Source organism: Anas platyrhynchos, chromosome 2 (assembly GCF_047663525.1).
Source record: "Anas platyrhynchos isolate ZD024472 breed Pekin duck chromosome 2, IASCAAS_PekinDuck_T2T, whole genome shotgun sequence".
In the NCBI taxonomy this organism is placed as follows: Eukaryota; Metazoa; Chordata; class Aves; order Anseriformes; family Anatidae; genus Anas; species Anas platyrhynchos.
The window spans coordinates 48884025-48909231 of record NC_092588.1 but is presented as its reverse complement, the minus strand read 5'-3'; the positions used below and the strand labels follow the sequence as shown (position 1 = coordinate 48909231).

The following is a 25207-nucleotide window of genomic DNA, read 5'->3' as shown; positions in this document are numbered from 1 at the left end:
ATAAAATAATTTTGCACTTTAGCTTATTGCAACCACATCACGTAAGCCTCACCATTCTTATCCACGAAAGAGTCTTGTGGAAACAAACATTCTACAGTTAAAGGGATACATCCTTGACACAGAAGATTTAAGGAAAAACAAAAAACATACATACACACACCACAACCAAGCTACAAGCCAGCCCTTCATCAAAAGCTTATTATCTGAAGGGAAAAGGAGAAGATGGAGAGAGGCTAATCACTTTCCTAATTCTCCAGTCAACCACTGCATGAGAGCTTTGTTTTCAAACAGAGCTCTCAAAATAATTAAACCATTTCATGCCAAGTATTCCAAGGACCTGTGCCATAGATAATTATTTACCTGTTCTCAGTTACATATCATGAAAGACCTATCTCTGCAAGGGAGGCAGGAACTCCCAGCTCAGTTTTTCAACTTCAAAGTTAGCTTTAAAACCACTGGCACTTGCAGAGGCATCTACTACAAGTCCATTGAAATAGATGCCTTTTCATGATACGTTTACCAATGCCTTCCAAAGAAGAAACATAAAAAGGAATTGAATCTCTGGGTGGTAATTAATACTGTAGTGACCTCAATCCGTGGAGAGTAGGGTTATCAAAGAGGCGATCACTGCAGAGCACTCTCCTGTATTTAGTCAAAAACCAATTGTTTCTCTTAGGTAGCTCTTTTTTGTACCGACATTTTTCATGAGAGAGACAGTTTTGAGGGATAAAACTCGGGGCAGTTATTTTGAAAACAAGTAAGACTTAAGAGCAAAGCACAAGTAACCAGAAATGCACATGCAAAAATCCTTACTACACCTTACTACCTTAGGCAAGACAAAAGCCTGTTTAATATCAGCTTCATATAGAAGGGCTTGACTGTGATAGATGGAGGGACAAATCTAAGATGCTGGCAAAGTGGCTAAATTGGAGTTTGTTGACAGCTGTAAACTGGATTTAGGATGTGCCATCACATCTACAAAGAGCCTAGCATAAAACTGATGAGTGTGAAAGCTTGCAGCTTGTTTTGTCAGCAAAGACAGCTGAAAACATTACTGTCCTGTCAAAAAGCCCCAAATTAAGTGGTTCTACAGGACTTAGCAGTACTGTTAAGTATATATTAGGGTCCCACAAGAAAGAAGACTTCAAATGTAAATGGAGGGTGGGGGAAAGCAAAGGGGGCCCCAGTTCCCTCAAACTCTACGAGACACCAACAGAGAGCTGCCAAGAAAGCATCTTGCTTACAGCATCTTTATTAAAAGACCTCAGTGGCTGCCAAATTAGCAAGGTTATCTTTATCTGTCCAAGCGGTAAAGAAAATTACTAATCACGTTATTGTGGTAGGCACATAAGACAACAGAGATTAGTGGGGGATGGCCTAGTTACCTCACCAGTTACCTCACCTCAGCAGTTTGCTCCCCGCACCCAGGCAGAATTATTATCTGCTGGGAGATTACAGACCTCTCCAGACCCATTTTTTTTATAGCAGAAAGTGTCCTGGAGGTGACAGAAACACCCTTCCTGCTTTAAGTGATCGCTTGATCAGTGTGAGCAGGCAGGGGGGTGCCATTCCCCAAAGAGGGGGGTGGTTCCCATCTCCCTCCTTCCTCCTCCAGGCACTCGTGACAAAAAACAGGCCCAGGGAGGAATAACTGGGGAAAAAAAAAAAAAAAAGAAAAGGTGTTCAACGATATGTTATTTGCAGCTGTTTTGCAATTTGTTTGAACTTAAAGGTTCTCCACGGCTGACAGACTGCTTAAGCAGGAGGTAGGGCCTCCTCATCTCAAAATGGCAGAACTGGAGGCAAATATAAATATAAATATAAATATAAATATAAATATATAAAAGCTCTGGCATGAAGATTTCACCATTTCTCCTGAAGCTGGCACCATGCAGCCCAGTGCTTTTGGCAACCTGCAAACGGATTCTTCATTGGAAAATCCATGGCCAAGTGCCTTTGGCTCTGAACACAAGACACCATTTCCAGGACAACGCGCTGCCATCAGCACCCCCTTCTTTGCCCCCTAACACATTCAGATGTTAGGAAGGCTGACATCACATTCTTAAAAAGAGAACAGTGGTTAATTTCAAAGGAAAGCAGACTATGTGTTGACCTCCAATTACACTGCCCAGAATGAAGAATCTTTAAGACACCAAATGACATCACTTAATTAATGAAACCTGCCCATCAACATAATTCACTAAAACACTTGTCATGTTCAGAGCAGCTTTAAAATTACATTAAAAGGATTTACACAAGCTTTCCCTAGTTTTCTTGATCATGCTAAGGCACATGAATCCCTTCACTTCCTATATAGATTTATAAGAAATTACAAACAGAAAAGAAAAATTAAACTACTGATTTTTTTGTGTATGTGCTGCCTGGAAAACATATTTTCTACTTTTTACCTTTGAGCCATTAAAAATATTTCTACTGTGACACAATTCCTCCGTCCAGACATGAAAAGCCTTAATAAATCATGCTGACTAATACTCTCCTGAACTTCAGAGTTTTTTCATCTGTTTGTTAATATTACATGCTGCCACAGAAGTCAAAGCTTTTGTAAAAAAACAAACCCTATGGCTCTTCTCTGCCATGTTTTCAATTATCACCTTATAATCTTTCAATTTTAAATAGTGGATTGAGGACAATGATACTTTACATCTACCTTTACAAGTGTGTGTAAATGTATAAAATACATAGATGGGGGCTTGCTACACACGGTACAGTAGACTGATCAGCATGAATTGATTAGAAGAGAACAGTTCATAAAGACCCTTTTTTTAATTATTATTTCTTAGCAAATAATTCTCATCTTGTCTAGAGCAACCTCACAAGTGTTGATCTTACTGTTCACCTCAAGAAATCTAGGCATGCCAAAAAGGAAAAGCAAATACAATTGCTCATTAGGACCTTCTTGTCCTAGCTCCAAGCTTCCTTTGCCTTAAGGGTAAGCCAGGCAAAAAAGACATAGTTATGTCTTTTGGGTTCGATCACTCAAAGTGTCTTGCTCTTCCTTGCCACCAGGAACTCAAAAACAATAAAACAAACTCCTAGTTTAATTTAGTGTTTAAAGTCAAGCTTCGATCCTCTTTTTTCCCAGAAGCAAGCACATAAATAAAGCAGAAGGTTTTGTTCACTCCACAGGAAAAACAGAAAAACAAAACAAAGCAAAACAACAACCCTCTGTTTTCCATCAAACCAGGTTTCCAAGTGTCTTCTTCACAGACTTCAAACAAGGCAAACTCAGACCTGTGTATGAAGCATTGCCCCCATTGCTGGCTTCCCTTAGAAGGAGCACTTAGCCCTCTGCCCTTGCCAATCAGCTATATCTTCTTCTTTTGTTTGGATGACCAGTAGTGATGGACACTACTCAGCAAAAGCCCTCAATTCCCATGCCTGCTGTCTTCATATACCTTCCAGGCTGGTCTACATCTTCTCTTCAACAAATGCTCTGCCAAACTTGGTAGATACAGTCAAGGAGTTTCTTTGAGAATGTAAAGCCCAAGCAATGCAGCAAGGCAAAGATAAAACTACCTAAGAAATCCAAGGAAACTATCACCCAGAAAAATACTTGTTTTCCCACTGTGTTATTTCATTAAAAATACTTACAAATCAATCCTTTAAAATACAATCAGGGCTATGAAACCTGAAACAGTCTTTTGAAAGCCACTCTGTAAGACTACTTCACTTACAATACTATTTAAAAATGTTGCAACCACGTCTTTTAAACAAAAACCTACTGTAAAATTATTTTCATTAAGAAATGTAAAACGTTCCCCGTCTTCAAGACCAGTATTTGAGATAAATTCTGACTTTTAGATTCAGATCTTCAGGGGTCAGTACTATCTAACACACAGTTTATTTCTTTGTATTAAATGTCCTTATCTCACTCAAATATTTTTTTCTAAAATACAGCATGCAACAGTACACTAAGAAAAGGGGAGCAGAAAATAGCATCACGGTAACACAACAAACAAGAACATATTAAAAAAAATCGTCTAGCTCAAACAGAGAGTTTATTATTCTGGAAAATTAGTGGTACTTTTAAGTCAATTCAAACAACTTTCCTCCAAATGTTTCATTTCTTTTACTACTGTTACCAGCACTGAAACAAATACACCAAAAGGAACTTTGCCTGAAGCCCAAGGCTCCCTCTTGAATAATTCAAAAGCAAGAAGATCACAGTGGCTTAATTAAAGGGCCCTTGCTCAGTTTCTTCACTTTTCCCATGTTGCTGTTGTAGCACAATATGCCTCTATCAGGAATTAAGGAATTTTGTAGCAACTATGCTGCTTCCCTTTTCTTTTACAATGCAGTGAAATCGTCCTCATAGTGACACCAAACTTTAATATAAACATAATTTTACATAATGACACAACATTAACAACTGAAATACCCATGGGTCTGACACAAGACTAACAAGAAAACATTCTGAGCATCCTCAAACCTGGTCATTCGTGTCCTGGCAAGAAGAGGAAAAGACAAAGCTTCCACTGGCTCTTTTCTTCTTCACCTCTCTCACCTTACAAAAGTTAGACTACACACTTGATAGCAGACAAGAGTTGGAGACCCTGCCATTCATGCCTTTATTTCAGGGATAAGGTGTTTTCACCCAGATGTATCAGTTGCCCCCCCATAAATCCTGCTTCTCTTGTATCCTTTGAGCATTAAAACAAGAATGCTCATCCTGCCTGTTTCAGACACGAGCTGCATATGGACAACCTCAAACTGCAGAAACAAGGTCATCTACTGTTCTGAACATGGTCTGCAAGTGCAGCTACTGGGGATTTTCAACACATAGCACTGTATGAGAGAAAATGCTGCACAGCAATTCTGCATGTCACCATTAATTCACTTGTCTACTACCGCAGGTATCACATACATCATGTAAATGCTACAAGCAGTACTGGTAAGGTACCTGGGACGTTCCCTAGTGGATGCTGGCATGGCATGAACATGACATGACAGTGAATCTGAGAAATCCTTCATGGCCTTCTGTGCTCTTATCAGTTTCAACACCCGGAGAGGGGAGGCATTTGCAAGCTGAAGAGACTCTCGAGCTGATCGGGCAGCTCTGGACAGATTGCACTGCCAGTCTGCACTCCCTGGCCGAGTGCCAGAGCCACTCTGCAGGGCCGAGAAGATAGGGCCACTTTGGTAATTAAGGGCAGCTCTGCTCTTTTTTACTTCGTAACAGGTCACTACAATGTTACGGTATTAATTGACCAACCATTACCCTGATTTCCACTCATTAGTTAGCATTTCAGATTAATCCAATCAAACAAAACGTACCTCATGGAAGTAAACACTCATTGATCTGTTTTGGCCTCCTGAGTCCATTTTAGGCAGCACAGGATAATACATGTTCTTCGATAATTCGGATTAAACCTCATAATCAGCGTGTTATTTCTGACAGATTGCTTTGCACATTTCGGACATTTATATTTTTAAACAGAAAACCAGAGCTCTTTAATGAAAAATTCTGCATTTTATGCAGTGTGGGACACCATTGCCACCAAAGAATCCTTCTACTGAAAGCTGGAACTTTATTTGTACCCATGTATAAATTATTTATAGCAACTGCAGCAAAAAAAACAGATGAGAAAAAAAGTCCATGCCTTGCTCTGCTTCTTTTAGATGCATAAAGACCTAAAGGCCACACACAGATTTCAGACCTATTCTAACTTACCAATGTATAAAAACTATCTGAACACTCAATCTGTGTTTCCTGTTTTTGTTGGACAACTCCTTGGATTCCTCAGACTATTTTAGACCTTGGACAGGTTATACCAGTATAATTATGTGAATTATGGGTACCAGGTTTTTTTAACCGGCGTTGATGCATTACTATGAGCCGTAATGGGAACGCAAAAATCACTGCAGAAAAGGTGACTTTAGTTTCTATCTCAATCTGGAATAAAACACTCTAATCCAGCTAAGTCGTCATCAACGTAAGGGATATTTCAACCATTTTATATAAGAATTACTAAAGCAAGAAAAAAAAAATGCCCTTTGTTGTTGTTTTTTGATGGAAAGGCCTAAATCCTGTGGGGCAGCTTCCTCATGAGTACATTTGGTATAATGTGTTTCTAAGCAAAAACAGAAAAAACCTCTAAAAGTAAAAGTTGTGATCAGTACAAAATTACTACTACTTCTACTTTCACTTGCAGAGTCCTCTGCTGTCACACTACTTGCTCTGCAGCTGTTTAGAAAGCCCTCCATATCAAAACCACACTATTATTGTTAAACGACTTTATTTTAAAACCAACAACACATACAGACTCTGTTCTCAGCTCAGCTCCCTGTGCCTGCACAGTGCCGAAGCTCCAGACCCTCTCATGGCTCAGCCAGCAGCACAGTTTACTCCTCCAGTCCTTTGCTTGTGTCTGCACAAATGTTCGAGGAGTCTTATGGCAAAACAGAAGAATCAGAACAATCTGATGAGGTTAAAGAACAAATCAAACAAACAGAAAAACCTTTTGTGATGCTTTGACTAAGTACAAGTGATAAGGATGTTAGCCAAAGTGACAGAACAGACAGAAGAAACCTGCTATGGTTTGAATCAATAGCCATGACATACAAGGCTTGGGCAAGAAAAAAAAGAGCAGGTTTACTGCATTTTTAAGACAACTCAGAATTGGTTCAAAGAATGGTGAAGGAATAAGAAAGTGCCCCTGGATGGGCCTGATTTTGTCAAGATCTATATATCCCTTTGTTAACCAAATCTGACAAATTGTTCTCCTGGACCTTCACAATGTCTGTGCATCTGTCTGAAGACATGGAGTAGTTGACCCAAAAATGTGTGCTCTCAGTCAGCATGCCTTGAGAAGGCTGGAGCCCAAAAGGGAATGTTTTTAAGTCTCCTAAGAATGGGTTTTGAGCACTGGTCTTTGGGACTTTACATGGCTGAACGCAGAGGTCCCACTTCTGTGAATGTAGCACAGAGAGAAGAGGGGTCGCCAAGAGGTCCAAGAACCAGAAGCTCTGGTGTGAAGATTCCAGCAAAGATTTTGGTCAGGCAGTGTGCCAAAACAAGCCACCTACCGGCTCAGACCAGTGCCAACCATGGAGATCCTCCCAAAGGCTAACATGTCACAGCCCTGTGGCATGAGGGTGTGTTCACAAAATCATTTGGGGAGGTCTTTGGGTTTCTTTCTAGCTTACAAAGAGATAAAGTGCAAACAGATATACCCAAAGGAGAGCCTGCCCCTCTCAAAACTGAAGAGGTACAAAAACTAGGTAAAACTAGATATTGGCACTTCCAGAAACCCAGTGGTTGGTTCGGGAGGTTCCCCAACATTAGAACAAGGGTCTCATGCACCAGGACTGCATGCACAACTGAAGATCCAGAGGTAGAAGATGATTAACTTTTGGTCAGCACAGGAGGACTTCCAACCCACTGATTATATCACCCCATCAACATTCAGACACACAAATTGCCTTTTTCTAAAACAAGATACACCAAAATAAAGATAAGCATGTGACATTTGAGTATGCTAAGAACAGGACACAAACAAAGAGAGCTGACCACTTTTTATCTTGGAGCGTAATAATTTTCACAAATTCCCAGCACTGTTGCATTTCTTTTTAATATAAAATAACCTGATATTTGGGGCATTGCTTACCATCTCAGTAAGGTTCCAAAATCTGCAGCAGCTTCAGACAGAGTGACAGGGTACACTGCAAGTTGGTTGTTTTGAAATGATGCATAAATACTGCTCTGCAGGCTCATATAAAAATAATAAAGCCAATCCAGCCCTAAAGAGAATTACACTTGCAGAAAGCTGCATCTTACTAATTCTAACCTCACGAACTAGGCAAAATGATGGGCCTCCGAATTCCAGCCACATGAACTCTTTAACTGTCTGTCATAAACAAATGCCCAGACTTGTTTTTAACTGCATTTTCTGGTTCCTCTCTAACAGGTTCCCATATTACACTTATACGGGGTCATACCACATACATGATAATAATATATGTCCTCACACTCAAGAAGGGTGCCTCCAGAACATGTAGATCTAAATGTTGATTGTTTCATCCCACCTGCAATTGCATGGAAACAGGACATATTCTTCTTTTACTCTACAGCTCGACACATGCCAAAGATAGTTGATCTGTACTACAGGAGTACTGAAAGCAGAAAAAAGTGCATCAGTGTCACCCCTGTACACTTCAATTCCTTCCAGCTCAAAGAAGATATTCTACATCTAAACTACCAAAGCATGAATCACGTAAATTTGCAACTTTATTTTAGAGGTCAATTAAAATAGCTGACATTATGTTTGTTTGTTTTTTTTTTTTTTTTTTTTTTTTTCACAGAAACGTAACTTTTTCTTCCTCTTTGAGCAAATCACAAACATGAATTTCTACCAACAAACTGTAATCTTGTTCACATTTGTTACAGCAAGGCAACTCAGTACTGCACAAACTGCTCAGAAAATGATTTTCATAATTTTCATACAAATTAAAAGGTTAGCATGGAGATTTCTCAAGTATGAGTCTTGCTTACTATGGGACAAGTGTCACGAAATCATCTTTGTGAAGAAGCAGCTGGATGACAGTTAATGTTCGGTCAGAATTAACTAATACTATTAGTGAATGACCTCAAAGTGATTTCTTCAGTGAGGCCAAGGACCAGAGGACACCGAGCACCTTGGGGCCACCCAGCTCTATTTGTCTCTGGGCCAAGGTGTGGCTCAGCCACAGGTAAGTCTCCTGCTAAAGCTGAGTTAACTTTCGGGTTGCAAGGTAAACATAAGGAAGAGTAGGGTATTGGTTCAGGAAGACCACCGCCTCCTTACTTATACTGCATGAAGTCTGAAGAAAAAGGTAGTAGCAGAGAGGTTGGTGTCTTGAATTGGAGATATTACTGGCTATACCCCTTCTCTGAAGTAGAGCTAAGCTAAGGGCGAGTACTGGCAGAAGCAATTCAGCTGTGATGATGTTCAAAGCTGAAAGAAATGACAGAGCTATGATGGCCGTTCAGCCTAGCAAACATCAGCACAGAACAAAACCTGGTATCAAATGCACTAAGAAAGTTCATGGGGCGTTATTTATACCTGGAATTAGAAGAGGTTGCTGACTTAGAATGAAGGATAGCACTAGAACTGGGTTTAGAGATGGGGCTCAGGCCAGCAGATACTGTTAAGCTGCAGCTTAAAAGGAAACTCAGGGTTAATACGAGAAGTGGAGCTGGCTTAGACTATCTGACTGCAGAGATTTGTGGGATCGGGAGTGAGATAATGCTAAGATTAGGAGTGGAATTAGGGTTTGAGCATGCTCTAGAAAAAGTTGATGAACTGCATCATCTCGTTTCAATATCAGGGAGGGCAACATGCCATGATAAAGGTCCCACATGACAGGACTCCACACACCCTTAGCAAGCCTAACACACCTCCTGGCATGCCAGGCCCACTCTGCATATATCCTCTGTTGATGCAAGGCTCCCTGTTGAGCTGTACGTGTGACGTGAATCTGATGTGCACCAGACCCCTTTAGATCACCCCATATGCAAGTTTACCTTTCTTTGCATATGTGCATAGTAAACCTGGCGTGGACAAGATGTCTGAAAACATCCAGTCCTTTCTGTCTCTATTTCTTCCTTCATTTGTACTACGTCTGCCATGTCTGAAATACATCATAGTCTAAAAAACGTAAGTGTATGGCAAACAATATTTCCTGTCTTCATAGATACATTTTTTAAAAGAGTTGATCAAGTCTGCACAGTGGGTTGGTCCTGCTAAGGAAATCAAAAGCCAGATCAACCACATATACAGAGATGCAGCATAAAAAATCATCATTGTCTTCTCCAAACTTGAACTTTGCCAGTGCTGACCTTGGCAGCGCTATTTAGCGCTAACCTTTTTCCCAGTTCCTGGGAGTAGATATCTACCACATTACTCAGAATTTTCTGTGTCAGGGAAGGGTTCAGGATTGACCCGCCTAATTTACATTACAGCAAAACCTGATGCGTATCTTCTCTATCTCTGTGTTTTAATCACTAGATAGGCTCACCCATATTAGCAATTTAAGGAAAAAAAATCAGGTAAAAGAGGCCTTGGACCTGACAACAGCACTTTTTGGGGAAGGATGAAATAAGTCTTTAAGAAACTTACAGATGTAGAACTTAGCAGCATGGTGTAGTGGTGGACTTGTCAGTACTAGATTAAAAGGTTGGACTAGATGTTCAACCTTTCAATCTTTCCAACTTGAATGATTCTATGATTCTATGATTTAATCACATTTCAAGGACAAAATCATGTCCATGCTGGAAACTATATAGTTAAAAACTTTACAAATCAACACGAGTAGCACACGGCCCACCTCTACCAATTTTCAAGCTTGCAATTTGGAGAATGCAGGGCAGGCAAAAATGACAGTTGCTCAATTCAACAAGCAAACCTGCTTCGGCATTCACTACAGACTGCAGAGGAGAAAGCTTCACAGTGAGTCTTGCCAAGAGGGAATTACAATAATCAAGCCTTATGGTCACAAGACCACACACTACTGTTGTGAAACAGTCAGTGGGTAAATAAGGGTGTAGCCTGCAATATAGCTCAGGACTGGAGGAAAAAAAAAAAAAAAGCCACATCCAAAACATGGTCTTATCCTTGAAAAGGTACAGAGTCAAGAAAAAAAATCACACAAATATGCATGGGCACCAAAAATGTGGCAAGAATGATACTGCTGTTCTAATACTGTCAATGGATTAATGAAATAGAATAGAAAATAAAGGTGAGACATGTCGATGGGCTAATGAGACAGAATAGGGAATAAAGGCAAGTCATAGAGATAAGCCTGCAGCAAGTAATTTAAGCAAAAGCAACAACAGCAACAAAAGGGAATTCCAAGGCAGTTAGGAGTTAAAGTTTGGATAACATAGCACCAACAGCTGAAGTTCAGTGTATTAAGGTGAAATCACAAAAGGAGTACATTTCCAGAATAATATGAAACTAATAGCAAAAAAATGATAAAAATTAAGATGCTGATTTTCAACCACAAATATGCAGGTGCCTCAGACCAGCAGAGATGCTCATGGACAAAGCTGAACCAGAAAAGCCACCGTTCAGCAGCCTTAATGGTTGAAGTCTGACTGAACATTTTCTTATGCCTCTTTTGTTTCAGACGTGTACCAGTGTAATCGAAGGATTCCAGAGATGTTTTCCAAACTTCTTTTCTTGTTTGCAGACATTAGGTAAAGAATGTGCAAAATAGTCACTTCTACAAACCTCTGACCTCAGCTCTGCGTAGGCAGATGTCTCTGCTGTCTCTACACCAAGCAAAACTTCCTCTAATGATCCACCTTTGGCTGTCTCACCACGTCACAGCATTAGTGCCAGAATGGAGGGAGAGAGGACACGCTGCACCTACCCTCTCCAGCAGCCACTCGGGACATAAAGCTAGGCTGGCTGGAGCAGCCCCCACGGGGGCTCAGGGGGTGCTCCCAGCCTTCTCCACTGCTGGCCATTTTCGGGGAAGATGGCTGGGCAGAAGGGAGTGGCGGAGAGAGAGGAGAGAAAAGCAACCTTCGCTCTTTCCCGCTGACAGGACGCTGACTTGGGAAGCCCAAGAGCAGAAGGGGCTCGATGGGGAGAGGCAGGCCTACACATGGCCAGGCCTTCCCCATCGGTGGGGAGCCAAAAGCTGCTTCATTCACGGCTCCTGCTGACCTCTGCTGCGCTGAGGGATGAGGGAAAACGAAAGCTTTAAGTGTACGGCATCATTTCCACTGCAGGGAGGAAAAGACGATAGTTTGGGCAGGGGAAATGCTAGACTGCAGTTACACATACATGACACAAGTCCATGTGCTGGGTGGTGAAGCATGAGAGCCCTGTCACAGGGAAAAGCAGGAACAGCGGGATGTAAATCCTCCAGGATGGGAACATAAGCGTTAATTTTAACCAGGTTTACGAGTGTGGCTGTCAGTGATACTTTCCCAAATAACACCACAAGTTTAACTACAAATGCAAAAGCCTCACACAAAAACTACCTCCATTCCAACCTCCTGAGAGCTTTCCTCTTTATGGCCAGCCCATCAGAAGTGGCAGGTTTCAGTGTGCTATTCAGGATGCTCTCAGCTTTCACCACTATGTTCTTAATTCCTCTGTCCATACTAAGCTTCTGGTCCTCAGATATGATTTGCACTTAAGTACAAGCAATAATAGTGTTCATTGCACTGGTACAATTTAACATATAATTTTCCAACCTCTATTAACTCTCAGATTACTTATGAGGCAAATCAATCACACAGCTTTTGACAAAACCCATGCTTATTAACACCTTTGTCTCTACAAGGGGCTCGCTGGGCTCTAAAATTTCTACTCTAAAGAAAATAGAGGGTTAAAAACTTCTAAATCATTGTTCACAGTAGCCTAGATAACATTAGCAAACCTGTTGCAATCAAAAATCATAAGCTGTATTTCCAAATCTCACAACTCAGGTCAAGAACCACAATCATAATTATCATCAATGAAATACTACACCCTGACTCACTCCATACAAATAAGCTGCACTTACAGAAGCAGTCCTCTGCTTCGGTAGACAAGGAAGGCAAAGGGAGGAACTGATAAAGAATAATTAAAGTAACACTGCACTAATGAAAAGGTGAAATAATTTAAGCAGCCCATGAAGTAACCAAGTGCACACAAAATAACTCAACAGATGTTACACTGGAAGGCTCAATATCCAGCACACAGATGAAATAAGAATGTGATATTAATGGCAGATCCTACAGTAAAGTTGATCATGGACCTTCTGTTGCTAACTTTCATAATGAAATACTATATTGCATGTAATTATTGAAGGCAAACTTTACAGAATGACCAGGAAAATCAGAAAAAAAAAAAGGCATAGCTAGTATGATAGTGGACAAAAACACGGAAAACAGAGTTGAATTTCTCATTGATAAGAACAGTGAAACACCATTTTATCTGCCTATTACTGTACCTTCATGACATCTTTGTAGGAATGAATAGCCTCAACTTCTGCTTTGTCATCATCGTCATCGTCCTCCACTCCCTCGTCCAGAGCATCATATCCTTCATCTCTACCCCCATCAGTTTCTGTGGTGTTAGTCATGTGGTCTATAAGCTGCTCCAGAGGAGGACTTAATTCCCGTTCTTCATTGTCCTTCAAACCATAGTCCAAGGCTTTGTATATAATAATCCCGAGGGATTCGATAACCTATAAAAGTAAAAAAGAAGTATTTGTTAATGCTATTCAAACGCACAAATAGGCTAGATTAGAAATGCTCTTTTCTGGTGCTTATATTACAAGCGTAGCAATGGAGAAGACAACAAACATCAAAATTAAAGAGAAAAATGAACATCCGCTATCTACAGTAACACTTCAGTAATGTAGCACACAACATACAGGTCATTATTTCAAATTTTGAAATAAAAGTAAGAATATAAAAATAAATCCAGGCCCTTTTTGACTAAAAAAAAAAAGTACTCAAAAAACCAGTACTATAGATTTTTATATACAATCTTTCTCTCCTGGAAAAACAAAAATAAAATGAAAAGAAAGAACAGTTTAACATGAAATGCCTCCATCCTCCCACAAATGGTTACAACACTTGGAAACTGGCCTTTACTTTCTGCATTTCTCCATAGACCTGAGAAATGTCTGGAGCCAGCTGTGGACATCCGAGTATTAACTCTCTGAGCACTGGGACATCTGCACACAGGAACTCTTTTACCTTCTGCACATGCTCCACTGAAGCTACCAACACCTGGATTTCATTGTAATGATTTTTGATTCATTGTACCTTGATTTTTCATTGAATTCAAGGTTGCCTTTTTGTGCTCTTTCAAGAGCAAAGCAAGCAGATGAACCCTTACTCAGTGAAAGCTAACAATAAATTGTCACAAACATCCTAAAATGCTAAATGCATGTTTCCTTCCTTGGCATCAATTATTTTCCTTACAGTAAACACCGAAGCTAGCAGCTTTGTTAGAGATGTAAAGAGATGGCATTTCAAACGGAGGAGTTTGGAAAGTGGTATTAATGGAGAAGGAAGGGAAAATGGGCTTGCAAGAGTAAACCACAGTAAGGCAACGTAGATGCTTGTCTGGCAAGGAAAGTAGGACTGGAGCTATTGCATGTGATCTCTGATCTTCCTGGTGTGTTATGATGGCTAGCGTGTCACACAAACGAGCAGACTCCCGTGTAGGAGTAGTTGGCACTAGAGCAACTTTAATAACAGAAGTATTTCTAAACATACCAAACCTTGTCATCAAATGCCATTTACTCTCATCTGGCTTTCAGTACTACCCTGGTCAACACATTTTTTTAATGTAGATTTTTCCAGGTCCATTTTGGTACATAGGATAACATAAATAGATTCTTAAAATGTTAAAATTAACCCTAGCAGCTTACTCATTCTTACACAGCAAAGTATTTTTGTATGAATGCTTGGAGGTTTGCAAAGACTTAAAAATGATAGCTGAATGGACAATTTCATGCACCAGCTGTAGCCTGATGGCTTTACGCTTATACTCATTCCTCTGCTGAGATCTCATTGCAGGGCAAATCCATTTTGCAAAACAGTGGTTAATAAGCAATCAAACATAAAACCCAATAAATAAAACAACCCTTTTAGAATCTATTTCCAATGATTTTGATAACTTGATCAATATAAATGTTTTTTTTCTACGCTATTCTTTTGAAATGTGTTTATACATACTTGAAAAATATTCTTAAGATATAGCTCAGAAAAGTGATTAGGCAAATTAATGAAGAAAAATTCGTCTTGATTTATTTAGATCAAAGAACAGCTTCTGACTCAGGAAATGCCAGTGAGACAGCCAGGTACACCAGGGAAGCATCACTGTATGCTAGCTCAGTTCTCACGCACTTCCCCAGACATCTCCTGTGACCCACTTTGGAGACAGGATACAGCACCATACAGACCTTAACAACTGCCTTAACTTACTAAAACCTATGTTTGCAATGTTTCTGGTTTGCCTCTTACAGAAATGGGAATTACATAAAATAAAATAAATTCTACTGGTACACAGGTACCTGTTCCCTATAGCTCAGGCTCTCAGTACAATCTCAACGTATACCCCTTCTACTGACAGGGAACAAAAGAACAGCACGTTAATTCCAACCTGAAGTGGACCCAAATGAAAAATGAAGTACAGCTGAACAATTGCTTTGATATTTTAAACACTTGGGAGTAAACAAGGTCATTTCTAACTTTAATAAAGCCTAACTTTAAAAGAGCTTAGCATACCTGAGAAGGACTGAAATGTCTGAATTGGATGCAAAGAATATAACTTCTTGTGCCATACAGAGATGGCTGCTGAAGACAGATTTTGGATTTAGCTAGACCAACATTTTAAAAAAAACATGGAAGAGGGGTATAAAGAAAGTGCACTCCCTCTGCCTCCTCCTGTTTGGGAACAGGATTAAGGCATTCAAAAGCACCATGGCTAAAGCTGGGTGACAGCTGCTGCTTTCTTTGATGTATCCACAGCGGGGCTCTTGTAGTTCAGTACCACAGCTTGTGTGTTTTTCCATACTATGTACAGATTTCCTAATACATGCAAGGCAGACACAACACGAAAACCTGAAATGGCTCGAATTCAGACCCAGATTTCAAGCTTTCAGCTCCTTATTTAGGAGCCATGATCAAAACCGTGTTTATTTGGTGTCTGTCAGTATCGCAGGTTCATCTTGCCGAGAGACAAAGCACCACGCTTCTTAATCGAGCAACTTTAGTTGGCTTGCATTAAAACTGAAAACGTTCAGCGCTCTGAGTAACCCTGGTTTACCAAGGACCTTGTCAAACCACGAGTGCGGCATGAATATCAAACAAAAGTCCCAGAACCGTCCAAACTTCTTCACCAGGACGGCACTGCTAATGTACCTGTACACAAATAAAACTTCTGTGTCTATATAACTAGAAACACAACGTACAAAGTTAGACAGCTCACTGCTGACTAATCTCACAAGCACTGACACTTTGCCTGTAACATAAATCAAATGCAAACAGAAAACGGGAAACCTGTTCATGGTTGAATGGATGAATTGATAATACATGGTTTATTGAGCTGGATAATCAGGGACTAACATATGATTGTTAAAAAAGTATCAGTTATTTAAAAAGAAATGACTGGTTCTAAATTGCACTGTTTGTTAATTTAACACGAAGTAAATACTTCCAGCACCTAACAGGTGACAAGTACTGACACACTTTTGATTTACATCCGTGAAAGCAGAGGTACAGCATGAAAAGAAAGTGAAATTTAAAGTGGGATTTAGTGAAGCCCTGTTTTAAGCCAGACAGATGTACATTGACACATCAAAACAGCTACACGCCACTGGAACAAATGCCAGTAGAAATGATAAACAAGGCTGCTCGATTCAGATTAAAAATAAATAAATCAAGTTCTGCCTCTCCAGTTTTAGAACTCGTTTGTTCCTGGCTGACTTAAATTTTGGCAAAGGACCTGATCTCTACAAATCAATCAGTAGCTAAATAACTTAAAAAAATAAACATGGAAATCTGTGTTATTAAGCTTTACACCTTCTCCCCGAGTTCTTTTGAAAGGCATGGCTTCAGACCAAAGAAAAAAAAAACCCACACACCAAACATTTCCCACAGACTGAACTTGCACTCCGTTGTGCTTAAATCATTAGTGAAAGGGGAATTTTGTCTCGCAGTGAGTGTTCTTTCAGTTCCGACACCGGTCTGGACTTGTATTTTACTATTACTTTATAACAACCTGCGATAAACTTGCGAGACACTTTGCCAGAACATTTGGACTTGATGCATGCTGTAAAAACAACATCCTCGCGCTCCTTCTATACACACACTAAAACAAAAGCCCAACCATTCAGATCATTTTCATAAACAAGCACCAAGTTTGTTTCAAAAGCAAACACCAAAACTTTCCATGCTGCATACGTCCCTCCAAGACGCTGAGGCACGCCTCTCGGAAAGGGGCTCTTTACTTCCCAGGTCTTTTATGGGACATTAAGTTATGTTCATCTAGTGACCGCCGCCAATTTTGCATTCTTTAACTCTTCACATAGGCAGCCTTTGTATAGGAGCAAAACATGTTTGAGACTTGCCAAAAGTTTCAGGTGAAATCACTGCATTTCACTTATTTATTTATTTTTTAACCTGAGAAGAATCCTTTTTTCCCCTGGACGTAGATGTTTCTGAATCTTTCTGAAGCTTAGAGGAGAGGCAGAATCTGCGTGCCGTTCCCCCCACTCACGGCACACACAATAGGGCACTGTCTAAGCTTTCATCCCCTTCCTAGGGTTTGCTTCAATTTTTAAACAAAGCAACAAAGCCTAAGGACAGGCTCGTCCTTACAGCAGCAAAGGGCTTTTTTTCTGCTCAAATTCCTGTCCCTCCCTAACGTTCTCCCTTCCTCCCAAAGCCACGCAGGTTTTGTAGCCCAAAATTGGGATTAAAGAAGCCATAAAGCTCCAGCTCCTAAGGTGAGTCAACTAACTTTGAACTTTCCCACAGGGACCTCAAATACAGCACCCAGTCACGATAATATTTGCATTTCTTCTGCACTGACTTTCACGAATTCTAATTTTTTTTTTCTTAATTAAAAAAATTTACACTACAATTATTAACATTAAGCTCTCAACTTTCTTACCAGCAGTTCTCCAGAGGATTTATGAAAGAGAATCACTGTCTTAGGGTAAGAGCAGTGGCCACACTGCTGCCACCCACCAAGACAGCACGCAAACACCGACCTCCACCTGCCCTACTGCTGGCTTTGTATTAGCCTGCCAGGGGCTCCACGCCGTGTTTCTGGTGGTGTAACATGCCGTGGAGACCTGTCCGTGGACAACTCCGATTTCAAGGGTTGTGTGCCTGACGTTTTCTACTGCGCATTAGGGCACGCACAAGTTTTTGTGATAAAATTCTGCAACGCAACCCAAAAGATGGAGTGGAAAACAGACTGCTCACCTCCACCAAAGCCAGCAGGCTGCTGCTCTGATTGCCATTTCTCTCTGTAACAGAGCAATTTGCCTGTTTCTTCAGAATCTAATTCTGTAGCTGAGAAAGATCCCACTTTTAGGGAGGATGAGCAAATAACACGGTTAGGATAAACCCAGGTACCCTTTCTGTTTATTTACCTCATCATTAGTGCCCTGGGTAACTCTCAAGAATAACTCACAGCAGAGTACACCCAAATAGGTTGTTGTAGGACTCGCTGCTGTCCCTGCATACCTCAGGTACACTCATGGCAGTTTTACCACAACGTTCATTCCCTGGTGGTAAGAGGCCAGCATCGCCTGGGTTTTAATAGCAGGGGACATCGCTACATTTAAATATGACCTTCACTAAATTAGGGGGGACAGATTCATTACATTAGTGAAACAGACGGTCAAACAAGAAAAAGTGAAAGCTTTCAGCTGCTCCCAGTTGAGCAGCAAGGATTCGGAGTATTTGCAGTGAATCAGAATTACTCATAACCAACAAATATAGACATAAGAGACAGGATTATTTAACTTCTGGGTGGTGTTGGTTCGCGACTGAAATAATGAGATACTGTTTTCTGCAATATAATGAGCCTTGCTATTTAATACAAAGCAGTAATAAAATACTATTATTTCCTATTTAATATAAAGCAAAAAAAAATCAGAATGTACAGGATACAACAGAAAATAAATATGAAAAGAAATGAAATGCAAACTTAATTAAATTCAATTTGTTTTAGATATATTCAGATTTAGGAAAACTTCTCTACCATATTCAGGGTAGATCTTTTCCAAATTGACTTTATATCCGCAAGTCTGTGAATGCACAACATAGGTACTGAGACCTACTTGCTGAATCATTTTACTATTCAGGCACACAATAAAGAGGTTCAGTGGAAGAACTGATCAAAGACACAGAACAAGCTTAAACGTACAAAGGCAATGCCAGCTTTTTTTTTTTTTTTCTTTGTTTCCTCCCCAGCGAATATGTAAAAATCTAAACAGTTAAAATGTGCTTGGACCCGGTTGCCTCTTAGAAAATGGCAGTAATTTAACTGTATGTTTATTAAGGCTCAAGTGTAATAATATAACTCTCCAGCTTATTCAGGGGTTCTGATAATTATAAACATGTTTTTGGTTGTCTAGGTTTCCCTCTAGAGATTATCTATGGAGAACTACCATTCATAAGCATAAATGAAAACAGAATTTCTTCCACTGTATCAGTCTCAATTTACATTTTATCTGCTGCATCAAAACATTAGGAAAAAAAACATTTTTTCTTCTAGTTTTCATTCATACATTATAATCTCTGAGCTTCAGAGAAATATTTAGTCTGTTATTAAAGAATTTATCCAACCTGAAGGAATTTCACCAAAGTGACAGCTCATCCCCAGAGAAAAACGAAATTAGATTCCCTGATTTAACTGTGAAAACTCTAGTAATAGCTGAAGCTCCAATAAAAGAATTAGGTGCAATAATTAAGTAACACAGTGAAAAGTCATTTTAAAGTTCGTACATACACCTCTGTTCATATTACGGTTTGAAATACAGATCATATTAAGACCTTTAGCCAGATCTAATTTAAGTAAACAGCAGAAATATGAATGACATAAAGAGTTTTGAGATGGAATATATTCGCTGAAACAAAGGCAGCAAACTGTTACATTTCCCCACTGCAGGCTTAAAATTATCTGAAAAATGTCTTAAAATATCTTATGTATTTAGAATTTAGGCATGTTGTCTCATCTTGGGGTTTTAGAAGCACCTTATTGTCATTGTCTATAAAGATAATTTTCCCCAAAATTCACTTAAAATCTTAGAGGCTTCAAAATTCAGCACATCAAAATTTTGTTTGCAAATGCCTCAAGGACTATGGAAATGCTCCTTAGAACATGCTTTTTACTTTAAGTTCAAGATACAAAATCAGAACATGTCACAAACTACTGCCCTAGTTCCCCTCTCATGCAAAATATCTCCCCCCTTGGAGACCTGCAGAAGCCGCCTGGCCGTGGTGCTGGGCACCCTGCTCTGGGTGGCCCTGCTGGGGCAGGGGGCTGGGGCAGGGGGCCTCCAGAGGGCCCTGACAGCCTCAGCAGTGCTGGGATTCTGTAAAAGCCTTATAATGCTCTAACTCTTCAAACTAATGCTTCTTGCACATGAGAGTTTTTGTTTGTTTGTTTTTTAAGAAAAGTTTTGAATCTAGTATTAAGCTGATAAAACTCAAAGTAGTAGTATATTACATCAGAGTCATTTAATACTGTACCTATACAACTGAAAAAAGTCATTCTTTTTAGCACGTAATCCTTCAGTATACCTGATTTTACTAAATAAAATGAGGTCCAAACAAAATTTCAGTGGTTTTAGTTGTTTTTAACATATATAGGTTGGCCTAGAAGTAGAAATCAATCATGTGAACAGAAATTGTCATTTTTTGTATCAGCCTTTTGAATAAATTTATCTGTATGACAATACAATATCAGATTAACTACAGCAAAACCGTTTGTAGTGAGAGGTAGGTGACCAGCTCAAGTAAAACTTGTAGAAAGAAAAAGAAAACAAGTTCAGTGGCTCAGATCCTCAGAGTTCACGTGTGACTGGTTTAAATTTGGCTGATATTGCATATCTGCCCACAGTCTGTAATACAAGCTATAGATGCAAGATAATAAAATAACCTCACTTGAAAACATTTTGAGTAGCTTTGATTCAGTCCAATTTACTTTAGTCATGAAGCAATACAAAACCAATGCCACTTTTATTCAAAGTATCTATCTAGACAGTTCAACTAATCTCCTCAACAAGTTATTTGTATTAACTTCTCAGCCTTCCCACACAGATTTCATTCCAGCCACTAGAGTCGTCTGCTACAGCCTCAGCCCCCATTTAATTAATCCAAAAACGAAGCGAGTAGACTCCAGCTGCAATGTAAACCACTTCTCCTCTGGTGACTCAAGAACTTTCTCACATCTATTTCCCCCAAAATTAACAATTATAAAAGCCAAGCAAATAAAATAACTGTACAATGAAAGCTGTTCTTTTAAATACAAATTCTAGATTAATTAAAACTTCACATTTGCATGTATGCCTTATAAGCTTTCCACCAGAGGCTCTCAGCAGACTGACAGAAGTCAGGCTGCTTTCACCATGTCTTGCAGATGTATGTGTGCATTTCAAGCATTTTGCACACAACGAACTTAACAGAGACAGATCTGAAGCATCTGAACAAGTCTGCAGAGTCAGGAATACGACACCTCTTCTGGGTTAAGCGTAGCTTTCCTAAAATCCATCTTCTTCCATGGGACACTGGCTTTTACTACACAGCAACTCTAGACTAATGATGCATGGCTACCTCTACTGTCTCATGGATAAGCACTCAGCCACACCTAGGCAGGTATCTATACAGGATGTATTTCCTAAAGAAACTACTGGGAATCTGCAGAAATGTCCTGGGAACAAAAAGCTGAAAAGTTAGAGACTTACTGAGATGCTTTTTGTTAGTCAGATCACAGAATCACAGAATATCCCAAATCGGAAGGGACCCACAAGGAGTCCAACTCTTGGCTCCACACAGGACCACTGAAATAATTGACGACATGTCTGAGAGTGTTGTCCAAATGCTTGAACTCTGGCAGTTCGGTGCCATGACCACTGTCCTGGGGAGCCTCTCTGGGTGCAGACCCTTTCCCTAACCCCCAGCCTGACCCTCCCCTGTCCCAGCTCCATGCCGTTCCCTTGGGTCCTGTCGCTGTCCCCAGAGAGCAGAGCTCAGCGCCTGCCCCTCCGCTCCCCTCGTGAGGGAGCTGCAGGCCGCCATGAGGCCTCCCCTCAGCCTGCTCTGCTCAGGGCTGAGCAAACCAAGGGACCTCAGCTGCTCCTCATACATCTTCCTCTCCAGACCCTGCACCTCTGTGTAGCCCTGTAGTAGATGTGCAAGGAAACATGAGCTTGGCATGAAGGACATGACTTGATCATGAAATATGTGAATTTTCACATGGACTAACATGATAGCCCAAGGAGTTACTTACGTGTCAGACAGCTATTCATTTAGGGCACGTATGATCTCTAACCCTGTCATACAAACATAATGCTGCAGGATGACAAAGCCTGTGCAAAGCTCCTACTCATATGAATATTACTCCATGCCCTCTTCCCAATAAGCAGCAACATCAGACACAAGCTTCTGGATCACTGGCATTCAAATACTCCTCCAAGACTGAATGCCTAAGTGAACATAAAGTATTTTAGTAATGAGCAAAGGGAGTTACTGCACAATTACCTTTGAGCTCTCACAATGGCCTCATTGAGAAGACAAGCATTCCCCAGAATAATGCAAGAAAGCACCAGCAGGCACTGTTGATCAAGTTATTTTCTCATAAGAAGATACAAACCTGACATTATTTTTTAGATCAGAAATTCAGATACAATGATAGCATGGGAGGCTGACTTTCCCTACACCAAAGAGGAAACAGAACCTGTGGCCAAGCCTCAGCAGAAAATTTACCACCTACTCTTCGGGCTGTAAAACCACAGAGAAACCATATATGAAGTGACATTCAGTTTTCTGTTTCCTTCACTGTTCCTTCTGAACAGTGAAATCTTCTGCCAAAGAAAACCAGATTAAAGCATACCTCTATCACAATTCAAAGTTACTGAAAAATTAAACATACAGCTTATATCCTCAGGTATGAAGTACCTTAGGGAAAGATATTCTAGTACCTGATGCCTCCCCACGTCATCAGAAAGTGCTGAACTATAACAATTTATTACCCCTAATAGCATAGACATATTCCTGGACTACAAATGGCTGGGCATTGCCCTATTGCCCTTTGTCAATAATGATAATATCCATGAATTCTAGTACAGAGATGATGGTAAAGATCTGCTTATAATCACAGTTCAGAAATGTTATGCTATTTCCAAAAAATCCATCTCCATTTTACGTTAAGATTACAAAAAGAAAGAAAGAAAGAAAGAAAGAAAGAAAGAAAGAAAGAAAGAAAGAAAGAAAGAAAGAAGGAAGCAAAGCAAGCAAGCATTCCCAACTCTGATTCCCCACAGAAACCTAGATCATACAGTCAGATTTTCTACAATGCTCAGCCCTTGGCCTTCTAATAGAGATATTACGAGATATTATCTAGATAATTCATTTAGCTGCTGAGATAGCAGCCAAGTTTCTTAATATCCAACCACTGGTGGGGAAAGGTTAATTTAAACACTGGGATCTATGTAGGCTGCCCAGGTACTTCAGAGCAACTACAATTAAAAAAATTGATTAAATATATATATATAAATATATATATATAAAAAGGTTAAAAGTGTGCCGATTAACTAGACTTAGTCCCTCAAAACTGGTACTCAGATTCGCTGCCCTACTTTGCACTGCCAAGGGATCTCAAGAGTCACATCAGTTCAAGGCCTAGAAGAGCCAACCCTGAGATTCTCCTGTGCTGAACCCTCGTAAAGGGGTGTGCTGCCATTCTCCCCGTCCTAGCTCAAGGAAAAGCCAGGTACATAAAGATGTATATGAAACATAATATGGTAGCAAGTGGAAGGGGAAACACCAGGGCAGAGCAATCTACCACATCCAGAGGAGCATTACAGGAGAGCTATAATGTGCTCCTATGCCATTCATCCTTGAATCAAAGATTCACAGCTATCTCCTTAGAGCTTCCTCTCTGGCTGGCAAAAAAAATAAAGCTCAGCTTAGACATACAGGGAATACCAGCCCCCTTAGACCTCTCAGACTTCAGAAAATAAAATGCTGCTGCAGTATTACCCTGTCTTTCTAACCACCTAATCACCCTTTCAGTGATAGAATGGGAACCCTACCTGGAAAAAGAAAGTTAAAGTGTTATGTTTGTACTGATGAGTTTCCTGATTTTGAAAACATCACACGTTCCTTTGTAACATCAACTTCGTGGTATTGACTACAATTCAGAGTTATAATTTCTAGGCAAGCATTGCCATTGCATCTCTGAGTAAGAACATAGTTGCCTACACAATTTTCTTCACACAAACAAAGAAGACAACACATCGTCCACCCATTACTGCAGCCAATTTCAAACGTAAGAAATGAATGGGACTGAAGGTCATGTGGGATTTTCCTAATTGCCCATTTCTTGAGAGACCTCACACTGGCCATTTCCCCTTTCCTATAGCAGTTTCACCACCTGTTATATGAGGATATTGACCCAGTTTAAAAGCTTTGGATGAGAAGTGCTGTGCAAGTCTAAATTATATTTCTACACGTCACACACAAAGACAAACTCAGCTGGAAGCCCCTCTAATCATCCTCTTTTCCCTACGACTTTTGTTCCCTATAAAATAGGGGAAGGAAAAATGAAGAAAAGCACATGCCTGAGGCTAATGGTTAGGCTTATCAGCTGGGTGCAATGCGACACACAAAACTGTTTTTCTTTGAGAATATAAAGCAAGATGTAAGAGTAATTTATTTAAATGTAAATAGCACAGGTAGCCAGAGAAAATAGCTAAGATTAGACTATCAGATTGTTCTAAATTTCACAGGAAATAAACTCTGACAGCATCAGCCCTTCCTCTCATTATACCAATGCAATTATGTCTACCAGTCTACTTCCTAGAGAATGAATGTCTTGAAGTTTAAGAAATAGAAAAAAGGACAACATGCATGTTTTTAAAGATTTTAGACGTTGTAGCTTTAAATCTTGGTCCTGAATTTAATTAATAATCCCTAATTACTTTTAATACTCTTTAAGCTTTTAACATTCTATAAATCTGATCACATCCACACACCCTTTTAGGAATAGCTTTTGTAATAGACACAACATGAGAGTTCACAATATAGTTGCAAAAGAAATTGCCTGGCAATTTCTTCAGACAAAATCAAAAAGGAAAAAAAAAAAAAAAAAAAAAAGAGGTTGTTTCTTTAGATAGTTCTCTAAGTTCTCTAACAAGGTAAATCATTTTGTGTACCGGTCACAAGGTCCATTAGAGAAGAAATACTAAATTTTTGCTGGAATTACAGAGGAACTACAGATTTGGAAAGGCAAAAAAGTTATGGAATAGCAGAGAAACAGGTTAATCAAAAGTAATCTCTTTAACTCTGTGAAACAGTCATTTCATTCAGTCAGAGAACTCTTTTTTCCTTGTTTTTATTTTGCAGTACCCTGAAAGTTGAAGATATTTAAGAATAAATACAAGTATGGTTGTATTACAAGCATAAGCCCAGATTTCTTTAATTAAATAAGCATAATAGTCAACACTCTTGAAG

The 25207-nt window shown here is 39.8% G+C and overlaps 1 protein-coding gene across 2 annotated transcripts in view; it reads right to left on the bottom strand.

Moving 5' to 3' along the window:
• Positions 1-25207, bottom strand: part of SPIRE1 (spire type actin nucleation factor 1) — a 125542-nt gene that overhangs the window by 55675 nt on the left and 44660 nt on the right. For both annotated transcript variants that reach the window (XM_027452074.3, XM_027452076.3), the window contains exon 3: positions 12949-13185. In XM_027452074.3, the coding sequence (XP_027307875.3) occupies positions 12949-13185 (237 nt within the window). The remainder of the gene's footprint in view (positions 1-12948; positions 13186-25207) is intronic.